This window comes from Planococcus citri, chromosome 4 (genome assembly GCF_950023065.1).
Source record: "Planococcus citri chromosome 4, ihPlaCitr1.1, whole genome shotgun sequence".
NCBI lineage: Eukaryota > Metazoa > Arthropoda > Insecta > Hemiptera > Pseudococcidae > Planococcus > Planococcus citri.
In genome coordinates this window covers 68,200,929-68,219,573 of record NC_088680.1, presented here as the reverse complement: position 1 = coordinate 68,219,573, position 18,645 = coordinate 68,200,929, and the positions used below count along the sequence as shown (strand labels likewise).

Here is an 18,645-nt window from a genome sequence, read left to right as displayed (position 1 = left end):
GAAAACGTTTTATAACGTCGTAAAAACGCTAATAAAAAGTATCAAAAACATCGGATCATGATCAAATACACATAAACAAGATGTAATCCGATCAAAACTTTGATTTGATCGAGTCAAACTGGATCTAGGAAAGATTTTCCAATGAATCTATCTGTACTCTTACAATAGGCATTTGTCCTACCTCAAATGAAACGAATTTCTAACAGTGAACTTTTTGTTGCTTTTTTCCATACGAATGTGAAACCAGAATCATCAGACCCTGTTACATCTCCATCAACTAGAAGCCATGTTGTAGTCTTCGATATTGATGATACACTTTGTAAAAGTGATTTGTGGGATGAAGTTAAAGAAGAAGAAATCGTTAGGAAGAACTTTCCGGAATGTCCAATTATTAACTGGAATCAGCGTTTGTTCAACGGATCCATTTACAGAACTCCCCATGTATTTCTACCCCACCTGAAAATTTTATTCGATTACTTATTGGAGCAAGGCGTACGAATCGTCTTTTTTTCTGGTGGTGCCAAGCAAAGAAATCTAGCAGTCATTCCAGAACTACTTACATACTTCTGGGGTAGTGAGAAATTCGAAGCTCTAAAAGCCGAAGGACAGTTTGACATTTTTTCTAAGGATCATTTGCGTGAAGGACGAACTGCTCCTGGCGAAGGAAACTATGTAAAAGATTTAAAAGTAGTTATTCGAGACGGCGAAACGTTATTAGATGTCATCTTAGTGGAAGACGACCGCTATTATGCTGCTCATGATCAGAAACCATGTTTATATGCCATCGATTTAATGAATTGGCGCATAAGAGAAAAGGAAGTTGAAATGCACGGTTATTGTGAAGGAAAATCTAGTAATTTTTGTCTGAATAGTATTTACTACATGCTCGGTGTGTTCAAGACCTATTTTAGACATGTGGAATACAAAGTGTTGCCTTTAAGGGAAGGTTTGAATCAACTTTTACCTAAGGAAGCATTCGAAAACGGTAGACATTTTTTTTCAAAACATTCGTTTGCCGATGATATGATCAATTTAGGATTATCAGAGGTACTGAAACTGGTTCCTAATGCCAAGTATTATTGATTATTTATGTACTATCCGTTTGGTCTGTAATTTTAATGTACTGTTTTTTTTTGCGTATTGTCAAGTATCGAAAATGTGTTCAAAGAAATTATTATCGACTGAATAAAGTTATTACTCGAGTGATTAGCAATTGATTTTATTTTTGAAGCAGTTTTGTGCACTTCTCAACAAGGGAACCTCTCGAGGAGTCCGCCTCCGATTTGAGCAAGGTCGCTGTTTTTGGAAAGAGCTTAGTCTAAAGCCTCCATAACTCGAATTTCAGCTCCCTAAATTGATTTTTTTATTATTCGATTTTTAGTAGGTTTTTGAAAGTTCAAAATTGACCATTTTAAGCAATTACTGTATGTGTGTGTGTTTTGTTCATTTTTTTAAAACTGAATGCAGCCAGTAAGTATTTTATTCAGTAAAAATGGTTGAAATTAGTCCTAATAAGTACATACTACATAATATGTAGGTATTAACTTTTTCGAACCGAAATCTATTTCTGGTCATTTTAGAGCTTTCATCCAACGTCATTCACGATTTCTCAAGGTTCTTAGAAATCAACTTGGGTAGCTAAAAATCGAGTTATTGCTTATTCTCGATCTATGTATTATAACGAGATCGTCTGAATTTAATTCAATTTTCAGAGGAACACCTAAAGTGGAGTTTTTAATCCTACATTTTACGAGGAAAGAATTCAAAATATTAACAAATTTTCGTTCGAAAGGAAGATTTTTAAAATTTGCGCGAATGGATTTGTTTTGTCAAAACCAACTCTCAAGTTTAATTTCACTATTTCGGGTCATTGTGGAGCCTCAAGAGGGATTTTCGATTTTCAATGAATTTTACAAAATATCTCCAGGGTCATTCCATGTCATCTCAACCAACGTTTTTGAGTCATGTCTTTCGATTCCGCTCAAATTTTTTTTTTACAATATATACCCAGCCAGTAAGTAAGAACTCCGCAATTGGTTTGGTCCCAGCCCCCTCAGGGAGCGGGTGGGGGGGCTTCCATTATTTTCACATTGTCTCGAGGTACTCAACTTCAGCAGCCCATTGCTCCAAAACTATGGCACTTTGATCAAAACTAATTTCACAGTTCGAAAGGGCATTGCATTTAGAACTTTTTAAGCATTTTGAAATTTTCAAAAAATGAAAGTTGAACTTTCAAATTGAAAGTTCGAATTTAAAAATGGCGCTGTAAGTGGGAGCTACAATTTAAAATTTTGAAAAAATTTCCATAGATGTACCGTTTGATGCTTTTTCGAAATATTTAAGTTTCAAGATGGGATCTCTTGATGTATGGGGGAGCACCCCCACTCCCAATTTTGGGCGAAACTTTCGAAAGAAAATCTGGGGCATGTGATGTATCGAATTGTATGTTTTTTGTAACGCTGAACATGAATATGACGTCAGATTTTTGATAGGACCCCATCCATGACCCCCAGCACCTCTCCAGGGGGGGGGGGTAAAAGTTCAAAGAAGTGTTTTGTTCGTGCGACACATGGAATAGTATGTTTTTAGTAACGCTGAACACGAATATGACGTCAGATTTTTTATTGGACCCCATCCACGGCCTCCAGCAATTTTTTTGGACTGTCACCTGTTGGGGGAGGTTTTGGGGGCCATGGGTGAAGTCAATTTTAAAAACTTTGGGGAGGTGCTGGGGGCCGTGGATAGGGTCCAATCAAAAATCTGACGTCATATTCGTGTTCAGCGTCACCAAAAACATACTATTCCATGTGTCGCACGAACAAAACACTTTTTTGAACTTTTACCCCCTTTGGGGAGGTGCTGGTGGCCATGGATGGGGTCCTATCAAAAATCTGACGTCATATTCGTGTCCAGCGTTACCAAAAACATACAATTCGATATATCACATGCCCCAGATTTTCTTTCGAAAGTTTCGCCCAAAATTGGGGGTGGGGGTGCTCCCCCTACATCAATAGGTCTCATCTTGAAACTTGAATATTTCGAAAAATCATCAAAAGGTACATCTATGGATTTTTTTTCATAATTTTAAATGGTATAGCTCCCACTTACAGCGTCATTTTGAAATTTGAACTTTCAAGTTTAACTTTCAACTTTTGAAAATTTCAAAATGCTTAAAAAGTAATGCCCTTTCGAACTGTGAAATCAGTCTTGATCAAAGTTCCATAGTTTTGGAGCAATGGGCTGCTGAAGTATGAGTATACTTCGAGACAATGTGAAAATAATGGAAGACCCCCCCACCTGCCCCCTGAGGGGGCTGGGACCGAACTAATTACGGAGTTCTTACTTACTGGGTGCGTATATATTGTAAAAAAAATTTGAGCGAAATCGAAAGACATGACTCAAAAACGTTGGTTGAGTTGACATGGACGACCCTCCATAAAGGGCTTGGATTCTGGACCCATTCAACGAGAGTGTACAATTTTCACGCCTGAAGAAATTTTAAAAGTTCTGAAGAAATCGAAAATCGTGCTAGAGTCTGCAGAGTGACTGGAAATGTTGAAATTCGGTGGTAGGGAGTTGATGTTAGAGGTTCTCGTACTCGAGTCGATTTTCAAATCACAACAAATAGATCACTAAAGTTATACTCAAAGGTATAACCATCGTTCTCATTTGTTTTTCGAAAATTGCCCTGAGGTCTCGCTTTTTTGCGGATAAAATGCCAAAAACTTTCGAAAATAGTTACTTGTTTTTGAAATTTTTAGGTAATCATTCAAAATATTCATTTATTTTTTTAAACCGAATATTTGTAAGAGTCTCTTTCTGGACAAAAATTGCGAAAAAATATATTATTTTGGCCAATAATTTCCAAAATGTCCCACATTTCGCAAAAGTTATGCTTTTTTGGCAAAAATTACTCGCTTTTCATCAAAGTTGCTTGAAGTATCGTACATTTTCAAAAGCTTCTAAAATGTTCTACTTTTTCTTGAAATTTCCAATCTTGCTCTATGGCTAAAGTTTTTAGAAGGTATTCAAAAATTGACAAAAATTTATCTTTGTTTGCAAAAAATGTTGGAAAAAATATGTATTAAAGCTTTCCCTTTTAGACAAATTTTTTCGGCCAATTCTTAATAATTATTGTCAAAGTGTACTGCTTTTTGTTGAAGCATAATTAAAAAACCCTGCCTTTTAACCAAAAATTGCCAATTTACCAAAAATTTGCATAAAAGTCTCCCATTTCTTACAAAAATCAATTCGTTCACCAATTGTTACCAAAAAACGCTGCTTTTTACTGAAATTGTAGAGGTCTTGCCTTCTGACAAAAAAGTACTAAAATAACTCAAAATTAGTGGGAAAATATCAATAAATGGCACCTGATTTTTTTTTTTTTAAACCAATAGTCCATTGCTGAAATTTTAATGAAAGTTGCCTGAACTATAAGAAGCAGTTTGGAAATGCTCTATAAAAAAAAATAGAAACCCTCGAAAATGCTTTTAAATCGCCAAGTGTGTGAGAGTGAAACTGAAGGAATTATTCTCATGTGTTCACTTTTCTCAGAAAAATTACCTGTCATGAAAATGTTTGCAAATCGCCCATAAAACGGCTTTTTTGAGGTTTTTTAAATTTTCAAAAATTCGTCAAAGGTCCAAAAAATTAACTTTGAAATCTGAAATTTTGGTTACGAGGGTCTTAAAACATGCTCTATCGATATAGCTTGGTTTCGTTTAAATCGGAGAGTGTGAGTTCGAGAGGTTCCCTTGTGAGCAGGCTTGATTGATCAGATCAGATCAGACCTAATCATATCTGGACATTCTCTGGATCCACGATCCAATGATATGAGTTCTGACTTGATCGGATTTGATAAGCTCGGATTAGATCTGTTCAGATCCAATCAGATCTTCCTTATCACGTCTGATCAGATCTGTCCAGACTTTCTTGGTTGGATACAATGAGGTCTCCCCTATTGGATCTGATCAAATGTCAGCATATCTCACCGGATCAGAACTTTGATCTGATCAAGCAAAATTGAATCCAGGAAATGACCAGATTTGATCAGTCCTGACCAGATCTAATCATTTTCCAATGGGTCTATCACTATCTGTACTCTTACAATAGGTATTTATTTATCCAAGTTCAAATACAACGAATTTCTAACAGTAAGATTTTTGTTGCTTTTTTCCATACGAATGTGAAACCAGGACCATCAGACGCTGTTACATCGCAACCAACTAGAAGCCGTGTTGTAGTCTTCGATATTGATGGTACTCTATGTTATGCTAGGCATATGGGTGAAAAAGAAGAAATCATTAGGAAGAGCTTTCCGGAATGTCCAATTATTGACTGGAATGAGCGTTTGTTCGACGGATCCATTTACAGAACTCCCCATGTATTTTTACCCCACCTGAAAATTTTATTCGATTACTTGTTGGAGCAAGGCGTACGAATCGTTTTTTTTTCTTCCGGTCCCAAGGAAAGAAATCTGACCGTCATTCCAGAACTACTTACATCTTTCTGGGGTTGCGAGAAATTTAAAGCCCTGAAAGCCGAAGGACAATTTGATATCTTTTCCGAGGAACATACACGTGAAAGAGCTTTTCCTGACGAAACAGGAGGATATGTAAAAGATTTAAAAGTAGTTATTCGAGACGGTGAAACGTTATCTGATGCCATTTTAGTGGAAGATGACTACACTTTTGCTGCTCATGATCAGAAACCATATCTATTTATCATAGATTTAACGTTTTGGCGCATAACTGATAAAGACGAGGCAGAAAAGGAAGATAAAGGATACGGTATTTGGGTAGGAAAAACTAGTAATTTTTGTGTGAATAGTATTTTCTACATGCTCGGTGTGTTCAAGACCTATTTTGGACATGAGAAATACAAAGTGTTGCCTTTAAGAGAAGGACTGAATCAACTTTTACCTAAGGAAGCATACAAAAACGGTAGCGAGTTTTTTGCGAAACATTCGTTCGCCGATGATATGATCAATTTAGGATTATCAGAGGTGCGGAAACTGGTACCTAATGCCATGTATTATTGATTATACTCGTACTATCCGTTTGTTTGGTCTGTAATTCTAGATTACTGTTATTTTACGTATTCTTAAGTATCGAAAATGTGTTCAAAGAAATTATTATTGACTGAATTATAGACTGATTACTTAAGTGATTGACAAATGATTTCATTTTTGATGCATTTTTGTGCTCATTCTAACAAGGGAACCTCTCGAGGCGTTTGTCTCCGATTATCAATCATAATGTTCCAAAAGCTCAAAGATTCCAAGTTTATCGAGCGACAAACGTTTTTTTCATCATTTTTTTAAAAACTCATTACTTACCTAGAATATTGCTGAACCGATTTCGATGGTACTTGAAATCTCACTAGGCCTGCACGATTCTTACAAAGTACTAATACGACCCACAATTTTTGGTGAATCATTCTTTCATTCATGAACAAATTGATCAATTTTTTGAAAAAATCATTCGCCAACGTAATGATTAATATTCTTTATTTGTGATCTGTCACGAGAAAACCAGGTTAGTGTCCAAAAAATCGATTTGGTTTTTTTTATGGATATTGGTAGTACTCAGTGTGCAGAATCCGCCTGTGGATTCTTTTGACCCTAAATTCAAAGTTAAAAAAATAGAGCAACTACAAAAAAAGTTTGAAAAATTTTTTTTTGTGATTTTCTTGAAAAGTATGTTCTGGAGAGTCAATATGCAAATTTTTAGGGCAATCGGCCCACATTTGGAGGATTAGTGCCATTTTATTGAAATTTAAATGAGGCTTAAGCTGGAAAAATCAACTCTTTTCACCTTGAACAAAATTTTTGAAAAAATTGAAAAACTCAATAAATAACTTTATTTTATATTAATAATTCATTCTTAGTAGTTTTCGCGAAATTTTTGGCGCCAAATTTTAAAAAATCGATTTAGGGAAATTTCGATTATTGGCCTTTGGCAACCCTGATTTTGAAAAAAAATGTCAGGTTATGTTGGCACCCCTTGTGGCCAAAAGTGGTCCAAGTTTCAGGGACCTACGAATCATAGATCGCCGAACACATAGATTCAAAACTTCAAAAGTCCTTTCCTGTAAAATTTACGTTTTGGACACTAACCTGGTTTTCTCGTGACAGATCACATTTCATGAATCAATTCGTTCGCGAATCGATTCACAAAAAATAATTCAATTCGTGAGTGAGTGATTTACCAAAAATTGAGTATATGAATCGATTCGTTCGCGAACGAGTCATATATAGGACCCAATGTGTTCGCGAATGATTCACTAAAAATTGTTTAATTCGTTCGTGAATGATTCACCAAAAATTGAATAAATGAATCGATTCGTTCGCGAACGAGTCACTTATACAACTCAATTCGTTCGCGAATTATTCATAAAAAATTGAGTAAATAAATCGATTCGTTCGCGAATGATTCATAAAAAATTGAGTAAATGAATCGATTCGTTCGCGAATGATTTATAAAAAGTTGAGCAATTAATGAATCGACTAGTTCGCGAACGATTCATAAGAAATTGAGTAAATGAATTGACTTGTTCGCGAACGAGTCGCTTATATGAATCAATTCATTCGCGAATGATTCATCTAAATTGAGTAAATGAATCGATTCGTTCGCGAATGATTCATCTGAATTGAGTGAATGAATCGATTCGTTCGCGAATGATTCATACAAAATTGAGTGAATGAATCGATTCGTTCACGAACGAGTCACTTATACGAATCAATTCATTCGCGAATGATTCATCTAAATTGAGTAAATGAATCGATTCGTTCGCAAATGATTCATCTAAATTGAGTGAATGAATCGATTCGTTCACGAACGAGTCACTTATACGAATCAATTCGTTCGCGAATGATTCATCTAAATTGACTGAGTAAATGAATCGATTCGTTCACGAACGAGTCAATTATATGAATCAATTCGTTCGCGAATGATTCATACAAAATTGAGTAAATGAATCGATTCGTTCGCGAATGATTCATAAAAAATTGAGTAAATGAATCGTTTCGTTCGCGAATGATTCATCTAAATTGAGTGAATGAATCGATTCGTTCGCGAATGATTCATACAAAATTGAGTGAATGAATCGATTCGTTCATGAACGAGTCACTTATACGAATCAATTCGTTCGCGAATGACTCATCTAAATTGACTGAGTAAATGAATCGATTCGTTCACGAACGAGTCAATTATACGAATCAATTCGTTCGCGAATGATTCATACAGAATTGAGTAAATGAATCGATTCGTTCGCGAACGATTCCGAAAAAAATTGAGCAAATAAATCGATTAGGTCGCGAATGATTCATAAAAAATTAAGTAAATGAATCGATTTTCTTGCGAACGAGTCACTAATACGAATCGATTCGTTTGCGTATGATTCATCTAAATAGAGTAAAAATGAATCGATTCGTTCGCGAACGAGTCACTTATATCTACGAATCAATTCGTTTGCGAATGAGCCACTAAAAATTGTTGAATTCTTTCGTGAATGATTCACCAAAAATTGAATCAAGTAAATGAATCGATTTGTTCGCGAATGATTCATAAAAAATTGAGTTAACGAATTAATTCGTTCGCGAATGATTCAGTGACCGTTGATCAGTTCGTTCGCGAATGATTCACTTGGAAATCATTCAGTTTGTTCAATCGCCAATCAGTTGTGAATGATTCGATTCGATTCGATTCACCTCGCTTGAAAACAGATCAAATGCGATCACAACTTCGATCTGATCAAGCGAAATTGGATCCAAGAAAGAACTATTGTTTATCTGATCAGACCTGACCGGTTCCCATCATTTTCCACTGGCGGGTCTATCTATATGTATGTACGTAGGTACTCATAAAATAGGTATATTTATCCAACTTCAAGTACAACGAATTTCTAACAGTGAACTTTCTGTTGTTTTTTCCATACAAATGTGAAACCAGGTTCATCAGATGCTGTTACATCTCCATCAACTAGAAGCCGTGTTGTAGTCTTCGATATCGATGGCACACTTTGTTATAATGGGTATTCGTTTGAGAAAAAAAGAGAAATCCTCAAGAAGAGTTATCCGGAATGTCCAATCATTTTCTGGAGTCAGGTTCGTTGGACTGGAACCACTGAAACATATTTGCACGTATTTCTACCTCACCTGAAAATTTTATTCGATTACTTATTAGAGCAAGGCGTTCGAATAGTTTTTTTTCTTCCGCTGTCAAGGAAAGAAATCTAACAGTCATTCCAGAACTACTTACATCCTTCTGGGGTAGCGAGAAATTTGAAGCCCTGAAAGCCAAAGGACAATTTGACATTTTTTCCGAGGAACATTTGCGTAAAAGTACTTCTCGTGGCGAAGGAAACTATGTAAAAGATTTGAAAGTAGTTATTCGAGACGGCGAAACGTTATTAGACGCCATATTAGTGGAAGATGACCACAGTTATGCTGCTCATGACCAGAAACCATGTTTAGGTATCATAGATTTAACGTTTTGGCATATAACACATAAAGACGAGATAGAAAAACGTAAAGAGCAATATCCTGGTCACAATGGAATAACTGAAAATTTTCCTTTGAATAGTATTTACTACATGCTCGGTGTGTTCAAGACCTTATTAGGTCATGAGAAATACAAAGTATTGCCTTTAAGAGAATGCTTGAAACAATTTTTAACTGAGGAAGCATACATTGATTATAAAGCTCGTAGGACACTTATGATAGATTTGGGACTTTCAGAGGTACGGAAACTGGTACCTGATGCCATGTATTATTGATTATAATATCTGTCTTGTTTGTAATATTCTAGATTACTGTTATTTTATAGTTATTATTAAGGATCGAAAATGTGTTCAAAGAGATTATTATTGACTGAATAAAGTGATAACTTACGCGATTAACATATGATTTTATTTTGAAGCGTTTTTGTGCATGATCTAACAACAAAAATCTCTTGTGGTGTCCGTCTTCGATTTGAATAAGAACGCAGTTTTTGGAAAGAGCGTAGTCGAAAGTCCTCAATTCGTCATAAACTGAATTTCAGCTCCGAAAATTGATTTTACAAATTCAATTTTTTTGAACCGAATACCATTTCCGATCATTCTGGAGCATTTTGGTGTGATTTTCGATTTTCCGGATGTCTAGAAATGAACTAGGGCAGCTAAAAATCGAGTTATCGGTTATTCTCGACCTATTTAACGAGCTCATCTGAATTTGGTTAATTTTTCGGGCAGCTGACATATACACACCTAAAGTGAGTTTTTGATCCTGAATTTTATGACGAAAAAATTTAAAAAATATTTCAACAATTATTTTTCTTTCGAAGGGAAATTTTTAAAATTTGCACAAATGGCTTTGTTTTGTCTAAAACTAACTCCCCAAGTTCGAATCACTAGCAACGCTCAAATTTTGGTCAAACAATCTGTGCTAGATATCAAATCGACCCATATTACCATCGGCCGGATCCGGCCTTCCGGTCAGAAAACAGAATTTTTTACTTTTTTTCTCATATTTTCGATGAATTTGAAAAATTGCCGTTTCTCCCCACCACATGAACTTGAGCAGCTAAAATTTTGGTGGAAGGGTTTATGCTTGATACCTAATCGATTGATACTACGGTCGGCCGGATCTGGAATTATCATCAGAAATCATATTTTTTGTCCATCCGGGTTTTTATGCCTGTCATTGAAAAAATTGAAAACCCTGTTAAAGCAGCTCAACAAATGCACTTGCAGTCCTCAAATTTTGGTCAAATGGAAACTGCAGAATTCTGAGATTTTACTTCCTTGAAATCGTGAAAACGTGATTTTAACGTTTTTTCAAAGAGTAAAATCTCAGAATTTGACCCAAAATAGCTCAATTTTTAAAGTTACTGGTAAAATCGAGTGAAAAATTATCTAGCTCTTGCTAGTGTGTTCCAAATGTAAATTCTTCAATTTATTTGAAAAAATATGCATAATCGCCTTTTTCAGGGATACCCAAGTGGAGGGCTCTAAAAACAGGGTTCAAAATTACGAATATACAGGGAGCTTAATAATTGAACTTTTTCACCTAGATAGTTGAATATATGCCAAAAAACGTTTCGTTTGGCGCAAATCGCAGGTTTCCAGCTATCCAGGGGTTCCCAAAAAATCCAAATCACAAAAAATTGGAAATTTGGATTTTTGAGTACCAGCACAAAATTTGGTGGGATAGAGGTCTTTCAGATACTAATAAACTATAAAAAGCTTTTTAGCGCGGTTCAAAAGGGTAGGTTCAAAATGGTGGTTCCAAAATTTTTCAAAAATTAAAACCCCCCAATTTCTGCCCCCGGAGGGTCGAAGATGGAAAAATTTCCTCGTATCATGTTTAACGGGTTCAAACAGATATTTTACGTTGAAAAAGTTTTTGAAAATAATACTCAGTGGTTCCAAAAATTATTTTTATATTCGCAACTTTGGGGACACCTGGAGCCCAAAAAATGGTCATTTTTGGTTAACTAACCAGTAACCACGGATTCGTATTTGGGGCATTCATTACAACATTTTAAGAGTGGTTCAGTCGATAATTGTCTGGTGCCAAAAAATGACCTTATCGATACTCCTCCTCTTGACGATGTTTTCCAGAAATTTAATTGTTTTTTTGAATCTTTTTACAACTTTTTCTTTCATTGCCGGTAAATTTCAAAAATTTCACCCAAACTGTATCGCTTTTAGGAAATTTTTAGCATTGCGATGTTTTTTTAAAGTGCGTTTACATCATTCTAACATGTTTCAACACTTTTTCAGTTTTTTTATGCATGCATAAAAAGTATTTGTTAAATTAAAAATGTTACTGAAATTTCAAAACTTTTTGGTAATTTTGCGAGGTTTTTACTTCAGCAAAATATACTTGGAAAAAATTCAACAGTATTCATTGAAAGTTTCTGGGAAAAGGCTCCATAAAAAAATATATATTGTGGGCTTAGTTTCAGATTTAAGTTGAAAGTAGGTATGTATTTCGAATGTATGTTTAAGTTTCAATTTTGGATTCAGTTTTTGTGAAAAACGCCCCGTTTCCCCATCGGATTTTGAGTAAAAATGTACTGTTGTAGAAATATTCAAAGTGACCCTGTGATAAAATTTTGGAAATGGGTTAAAATTTCGCAAAGATTACAAATATTTTGACGAAAATGTTTTTTGTTCATGTTTAAAAAATTAAGAGCCCGATAGGTTTTGATTTTTTGAGCTTTTGATAAAATGTCACGCGATCTATCAAAATGAAATGAAATGTTAAAATTCTGAAGAAATCGGAAATCGTGCTAGAGTCTGCAGAATGACTGGAGTGTAGAAATTCGATTGCAGCGAGTCGATATTATGTAGAAGGGTTTGTACTCGATCTGTTTTCAAAAGGTCTCAATCTACGAAAATTTCCTCAAATTGCGAAAAATCATGATTTTTTGAAAATGAATGTTAAAAGCCCTGCTTTTTAGCAAAAGTGTTGAAAATGCTGAAAATTCTCACTTTTTTTCAAATAGGCAGGTAATTAAAAATTTTCATTTTTTTTTTTATCAAAATGTTGCGAAAGAGTCTCGCTTTTTTGACAAAAATTGCGAAAAATATAATTTTTTTCCAATAAATTCCAAAAAAGTCCCACATTTTTCTTTGCTTTTTGGAAAAAAAAATACTCGCTTTACATCAACGTTGCTTGAAATATCTCACTTCGTTTCCAAAAATTACCGAAAGTCTCGATGCTGAAAAAATTCAAAATTACTGGGAAAATATGTATCATTTACTCAGATTTTCCAAACATGTAGGAAAAGGTGATGGAGATGCGCTAAAATGGCACATAAAAGCATTATTCAAAATCACTAAAAACGACTGAATATTGGTGAAATTTTAAAGAAAGTTGCCTGAACTGTATGAAACAGTTTGGAAAATACGTTAAAACAAAGTAAAAACGCTCGAAAATGCTTTAAAATCGCCGATTCTGTGAAAGTGAAATTGAAGGAATTATTCTCATTTGTTCACTTTGCTTGGAAAAATTATCTCTCATAATAAGTTTGCAAATAGCCCCTAAAACAGCTTCATCACAGTTTTTTTAAATTTTCAAAAATTTGCCAAAGGTCTAGAAAATCAACGTTAGGATCTGAAATATTGTTTACGAGGGTCTTAGAACAATGCTCTTTTGATCTAGCTTGGTTTATTCGTCTACTCGTTAATCAGAAAGTGTGAGTTTGAAAGATCAGACCTGGTCATATCTGGGCATTCTCTGAATCCACGATGCAATGATATCTGTGCAGACTTGATCGGACCCAATAAGGATGATCTGATCGGATTTGATAAGATCTGATTAGATCTGATAAGATCCAATGAGATCTTCCCTATCAGGTCTGATCAAATCATTCCAGACATCAAACATTTGGTTGGACCCAATGTGAGGTCTCCCCTATTGGATCTGATCAAATGTGTACATATCCAATCATATTAAAACGTCGATTTGATCGAGTCAAATTTGATCCAGGAAATTACCAGATTTCATCAGTCCTGACCAGATTCAATCATTTTCCACTGGGTCTATCTATGTATATTTTTGAAATAAGTATAGTTACAACAAATCTCTAACAGTGAACTTTCTGTTGCTTCTTTCCATACGAATGTGAAACCAGGATCGTCAGACGCTGTTACATCTCCATCAAGTAGAAGCCGTGTTGTAGTCTTCGATATCGATGGTACACTTTGTAAAAGTGATTTGGTGGAGAAAGAAAGAGAAGAAATCGTTAGGAAGAGCTTCCCGGAATGTCCAATCATTATCTGGAATCAGCATTATGGCGACGGATCCATTGGCAGAACTCCCCATGTATTTCTACCTCACCTAAAAATTTTATTCGATTATTTATTGGAGCAAGGCGTACGAATCGTCTTTTTTTCTGGTGGTCCCAAGGAAAGAAATCTAGCAGTCATTCCAGAACTACTCACATCCTTCTGGGGTGATGAGAAATTCGAAGCCCTAAAAGCCAAAGGACAATTTGACATTTTTTCTAAGGAACATTGCCGTGAAAGAGCTTTTCGTGGTGAAGGAAACTTTGTAAAAGATTTAAAAGTAGTTATTCGAGACGGCGAAACGTTATCAGATACCATCTTAGTGGATGATGACGAAAGTTATGCTGGACATGATCAGAAACCATGTTTATTAATCATAGATTTAAATGTTTGGTACATAGCAGATGAAAACGAGATAGAAAAATATAAAAAGCAAAATCCTCGGGATGAAAAAACTATAAATTATCGTTTGAATGGTGCTTACTACATGCTCGGTGTGTTCAAGACTGTTTTTGGTCATGAGAAATACAAAGTGTTGCCTTTAAGAGAATGCTTGAAACAACTTTTAAACGAGGAAGCACTCGATGTAGAAGCTCATACAACACAAATGATTGATTTGGGACTTTCAGAGGTACGGAAACTTGTACCTAGTGCCTTGTATTATTGATTATAATAACTGTGTTGTCTGTAATATTCTACCTAGATTAATGTTATTCTATATGTAGTTATTCTTAAGCATCGAAAATGTGTTCAAAGAAATAATTATCGACTGAATAAAGTAATTACTTAAATTATATGATTTTATTTTTGAAGCATTTTTGTGCATGATCCAACTAGGGAACCACTCGAAGTGTCTGCCTCCGATTTGAACAATACCGCAGTTTTTGGAAAGAGCGTTGTCTGAAGCCTGCATAACCCAATTTCCAGCTTCCAAAATTAATTTTTGAATTCTTAATTTTTTTAGTGAATTTTTAATAGTTCAACATTGACCGTTTTGAGTAATAAAGGTAGGGGTGTATGAGTTGTTTTTTGTTTTGTATCGTTTTTTTCTTCTCTTCTTTCTATCTATATAGTCCGGCATATGACAATAGGAGTAATCGCACCCCCCCCCCCCTGCCGATCCTCCGGGACAACTTTTTTCTTAAAGGGGTCATCCTAAGGAACATTTTAAAGCAAACTTGCACAAAAAAAAGTTGGCCTTACTTACAAAATGGCGGCCATTTTGATTGACAGGTCAGCCGAAATCGCAGATTTTGCGTTTCAACATAGGAAAGTGCTAAAGTGCGTTTTTCGATTTTTGGTGAATTTTTGAAAATCGAATTTAAGCCAAAAATGAGGGGAAAATCAAAATTTTACCAAATTGACCAAGAAAGCTGAAATTTGGGATATACCATATTTTCGACATGCCAAATCGATTGGAAACGGTTTTAACCCGTTCTGAGCAGTTCTGGAGCCTCCAGCAGATTTTTGAAACTCGAAATTCCCACAAGATTCCATCAAATTGGAATTGAAAAGCTGAAATTTATTCTAAAAACTAATTTCAATACGCTACGAAGTACTGCAGCTGAATTTCAAGTCGTTTTGGAGCCTCCAGCGACTTTTTGAAAATTCCTGAAGCCTCCAGCAGATGTATGAAACTTTGAATTTTCACAAAATTTCATCAAATGGAGATGGAAAGCTGAAATTTACTCTATAGTCAGGTCTCAATTTGACAAAAAAAAGCTCCCGCCAGCGATTCATGCTAAAAGCAATTTTATGATTGATTCTTGTTCTACACACTGAAGCGAATAAATTTAGCTTGTATGCCTATTTTTCCCCCTCCTCCTTTTCCGAGGGTCCACCCCCCAACATTTGAAATTCGTGTATCTCCCAATCTATGGGTTGTACAAAAAAAATTATAGAACAAAAATTGTTCCTTGACATCAGATCTTTAATTTGAGTTCATCAAAATTTGTTTTGGAGCAACCCTTCCCCCTCAAATTTTGTAAATACCCCTCAAGAAAACATCAATATTACGTTTTTCACATTTTTAATGAAAAGTTTCAAAGTTGAAGAAAAATCTGTAATTGCTAACAAAAAGTGTTCAGAATTGAATTTCTTTTCCAACGAATTAAATTAAGACCATTTTCCAGACCCCCTCCCCGCCACCAGGGTGATCCCACCTCCCCCGGTTACAAATACCACACAAGAAGGGAAAAAATCCAACGCAAGTTGTTTCGGGTTGAAATTTGCATGGTAGGTGGGTATCATCAAGAGACTTACGCGTGTAAAGTTTTGGACCTCCAGACCCAGGGTCTTTTTGAAAAACCTCCCCTTTTCTGAAATTACAGTAAAAATAATAAAATGAGAATTTTGAGAAAAGTAACCATTAAGGAGTAGGGTGTCGTTTTCGCATGATTCAATACCGCTGAGTATGAATATGACGTCAGATTTTCTGCTACATTCATCTAACCCCCTCCAGAGCCCCCAGACCCCCACCACAAATTTTACCAGTTTTGAAAAGAATTACCTACTTTGGTGATTGGTGATATTGGTATCGTTTTCATATGATTCGAACCCCCTGAGCACAAATATTGCGTCAGATTTTGTTTTACACTCATACAGCCCCTCCAGAGCCTCAGCCCCCCCTCAAATCTGACGCAATATTTGTGCTCAGGGGGTTCGAATCATATGAAAACGATACCAATATCACCAATCACCAAAGTAGGTAATTCTTTTCAAAACTGGTAAAATTTGTGGTGGGGGTCTGGGGGCTCTGGAGGGGGTTAGATGAATGTAGCAGAAAATCTGACGTCATATTCATACTCAGCGGTATTGAATCATGCGAAAACGACACCCTACTCCTTAATGGTTACTTTTCTCAAAATTCTCATTTTATTATTTTTACTGTAATTTCAGAAAAGGGGAGGTTTTTCAAAAAGACCCTGGGTCTGGAGGTCCAAAACTTTACACGCGTAAGTCTCTTGATGATACCCACCTACCATGCAAATTTCAACCCGAAACAACTTGCGTTGGATTTTTTCCCTTCTTGTGTGGTATTTGTAACCGGGGGAGGTGGGATCACCCTGGTGGCGGGGAGGGGGTCTGGAAAATGGTCTTAATTTAATTCGTTGGAAAAGAAATTCGATTCTGAACACTTTTTGTTAGCAATTACAGATTTTTCTTCAACTTTGAAACTTTTCATTAAAAATGTGAAAAACGTAATATTGATGTTTTCTTGAGGGGTATTTACAAAATTTGAGGGGGAAGGGTTGCTCCAAAACAAATTTTGATGAACTCAAATTAAAGATCTGATGTCAAGGAACAATTTTTGTTCTATAATTTTTTTTGTACAACCCATAGATTGGGAGATACACGAATTTCAAATGTTGGGGGGTGGACCCTCGGAAAAGGGGGAGGGGGAAAAATAGGCATACAAGCTAAATTTATTCGCTTCAATGTGTAGAACAAGAATCAATCATAAAATTGCTTTTAGCACGAATAGCGAGCGGATATGCAATTGAGACCTGACTACTACTCCAATTATAACACCCCCTGAAGACGACTTCAGGTGGGTTCAAGTCATTTTAGGGCATCCAGCGACTTTTTTGAAAATTACTGGAGCCTCCAGTAGATTTTTGAAACTTGAAATTTCTCCAAAATTTCATCAAACTGAGATGGAGAATCGAAATTCATTCTGCAAACTAATTTCAATACGCTACGAAGTTGACTGCTGGTGGATTTCAAGTCGTTTTGGAGCCTCCAGCGACTTTTTGAAAGGTTGTATGGCGTTTTTTTTGGAAAATTGAAATTTCCTAAAAGTAGCTGGAAGCTTCAAAACCATTTTAAACCACCATGTAGTCTGCGAAGTAAATTTCAGCTTGCCAACTCCATTTCATAAATTAATGTTGGGAAAATTTCAAGTTTCAAAAATCTACTGGATGCTCCAGTAATTTTCAAAAAAGTCGCTGGAGGCTCCATGAACTGCTCAAAATAGTTTGAAACAGTTTCCAATCGATTTGGCATGTCGAAAATAGGGTGTATCCCAAATTTCAGCTTTCTTGGTCAATTTGGTAAAATTTTGATTTTCCCCTCATTTTTGGCTTAAATTCGATTTTCAAAAATTCACCAAAAATCGAAAAACGCACTTTAGCACTTGAAATTTTGACAGGTGATTAATTTTTGCATGATCTTTCGATCTACCTTTGTAAAGTTTGAAAAATTTCGTGCAAGTCCTATAACGCAAAATCTGCGATTTCGGCTGACCTGTCAATCAAAATGGCCGCCATTTTGTAAGTAAGGCCAACTTTTTTTTGTGCAAGTTTGTTTTAAAATGTTCCTTAGGATGACCCCTTTAAGAAAAAAGTTGTCCCGGAGGATCGGGGGGGGGTGCAATTACTCCTATTGTCATATGCCGGACTAATACATGTGAGTAATTCTAATTTATCCGTGTCAAAGGGACTGAAATTAATCCTAAAACTGACATCAACTTTTTCGAACTGAATTCCATTTCTGAATATTTTGAAGCTTCCTGCGTAATTTTTCGATTTCTCCAGATGAGTAGAAATCAAATTGGGCAGCTAAAAATTGAGTTATCGCTTATTCCCGATCTATTTATTAAGCTCGTCTGCATTTGGCTCAATTTTAAAGTGTACACTCAAAGTGAATTTTTCGTCCTGATTTTTATGAAGAAAAAATTCAAAAAATAAAAAATTTTCCATTCGAAGGGAAAATTTTTAAATTTGCACAAATGGCTTCGTTTTTTTTACAACCAACTCCCAAACTCGAATTTCACTATTTCGAGTCATTCTGGAGCCTCCTGTGTGATTTTATGTTTCCCCAGAATTTTACAAATTTTTCCACAGGGCATGGAAGTTATTTTGTGTT

At 35.5% G+C, this 18,645-nt stretch overlaps 1 protein-coding gene and 1 long non-coding RNA gene across 9 annotated transcripts in view; one reads left to right on the top strand and one right to left on the bottom strand.

The window, feature by feature from the left end:
• Window positions 1-18,645, top strand: part of LOC135844387 (uncharacterized) — a 75,801-nt gene that overhangs the window by 20,893 nt on the left and 36,263 nt on the right. Inside the window, exon 3 of one of the 8 annotated variants that reach the window (XM_065362568.1) lies at window positions 13,626-14,567. The exons of 5 other annotated variants lie outside the window; for them this stretch is intronic. In XM_065362568.1, the coding sequence (XP_065218640.1) occupies window positions 13,626-14,446 (821 nt within the window). In that variant the 3' untranslated portion in view covers window positions 14,447-14,567. Of the gene's footprint in view, window positions 1-247; window positions 1,359-5,195; window positions 6,210-13,625; window positions 14,568-18,645 lie in introns of those variants that run through there. 2 more of the 8 variants (XM_065362563.1, XM_065362566.1) reach the window with 2 other exon arrangements.
• The window catches only part of LOC135844390 (uncharacterized), a 67,612-nt gene that overhangs the window by 13,642 nt on the left and 35,325 nt on the right, over window positions 1-18,645 (bottom strand). The window lies entirely within an intron of this gene.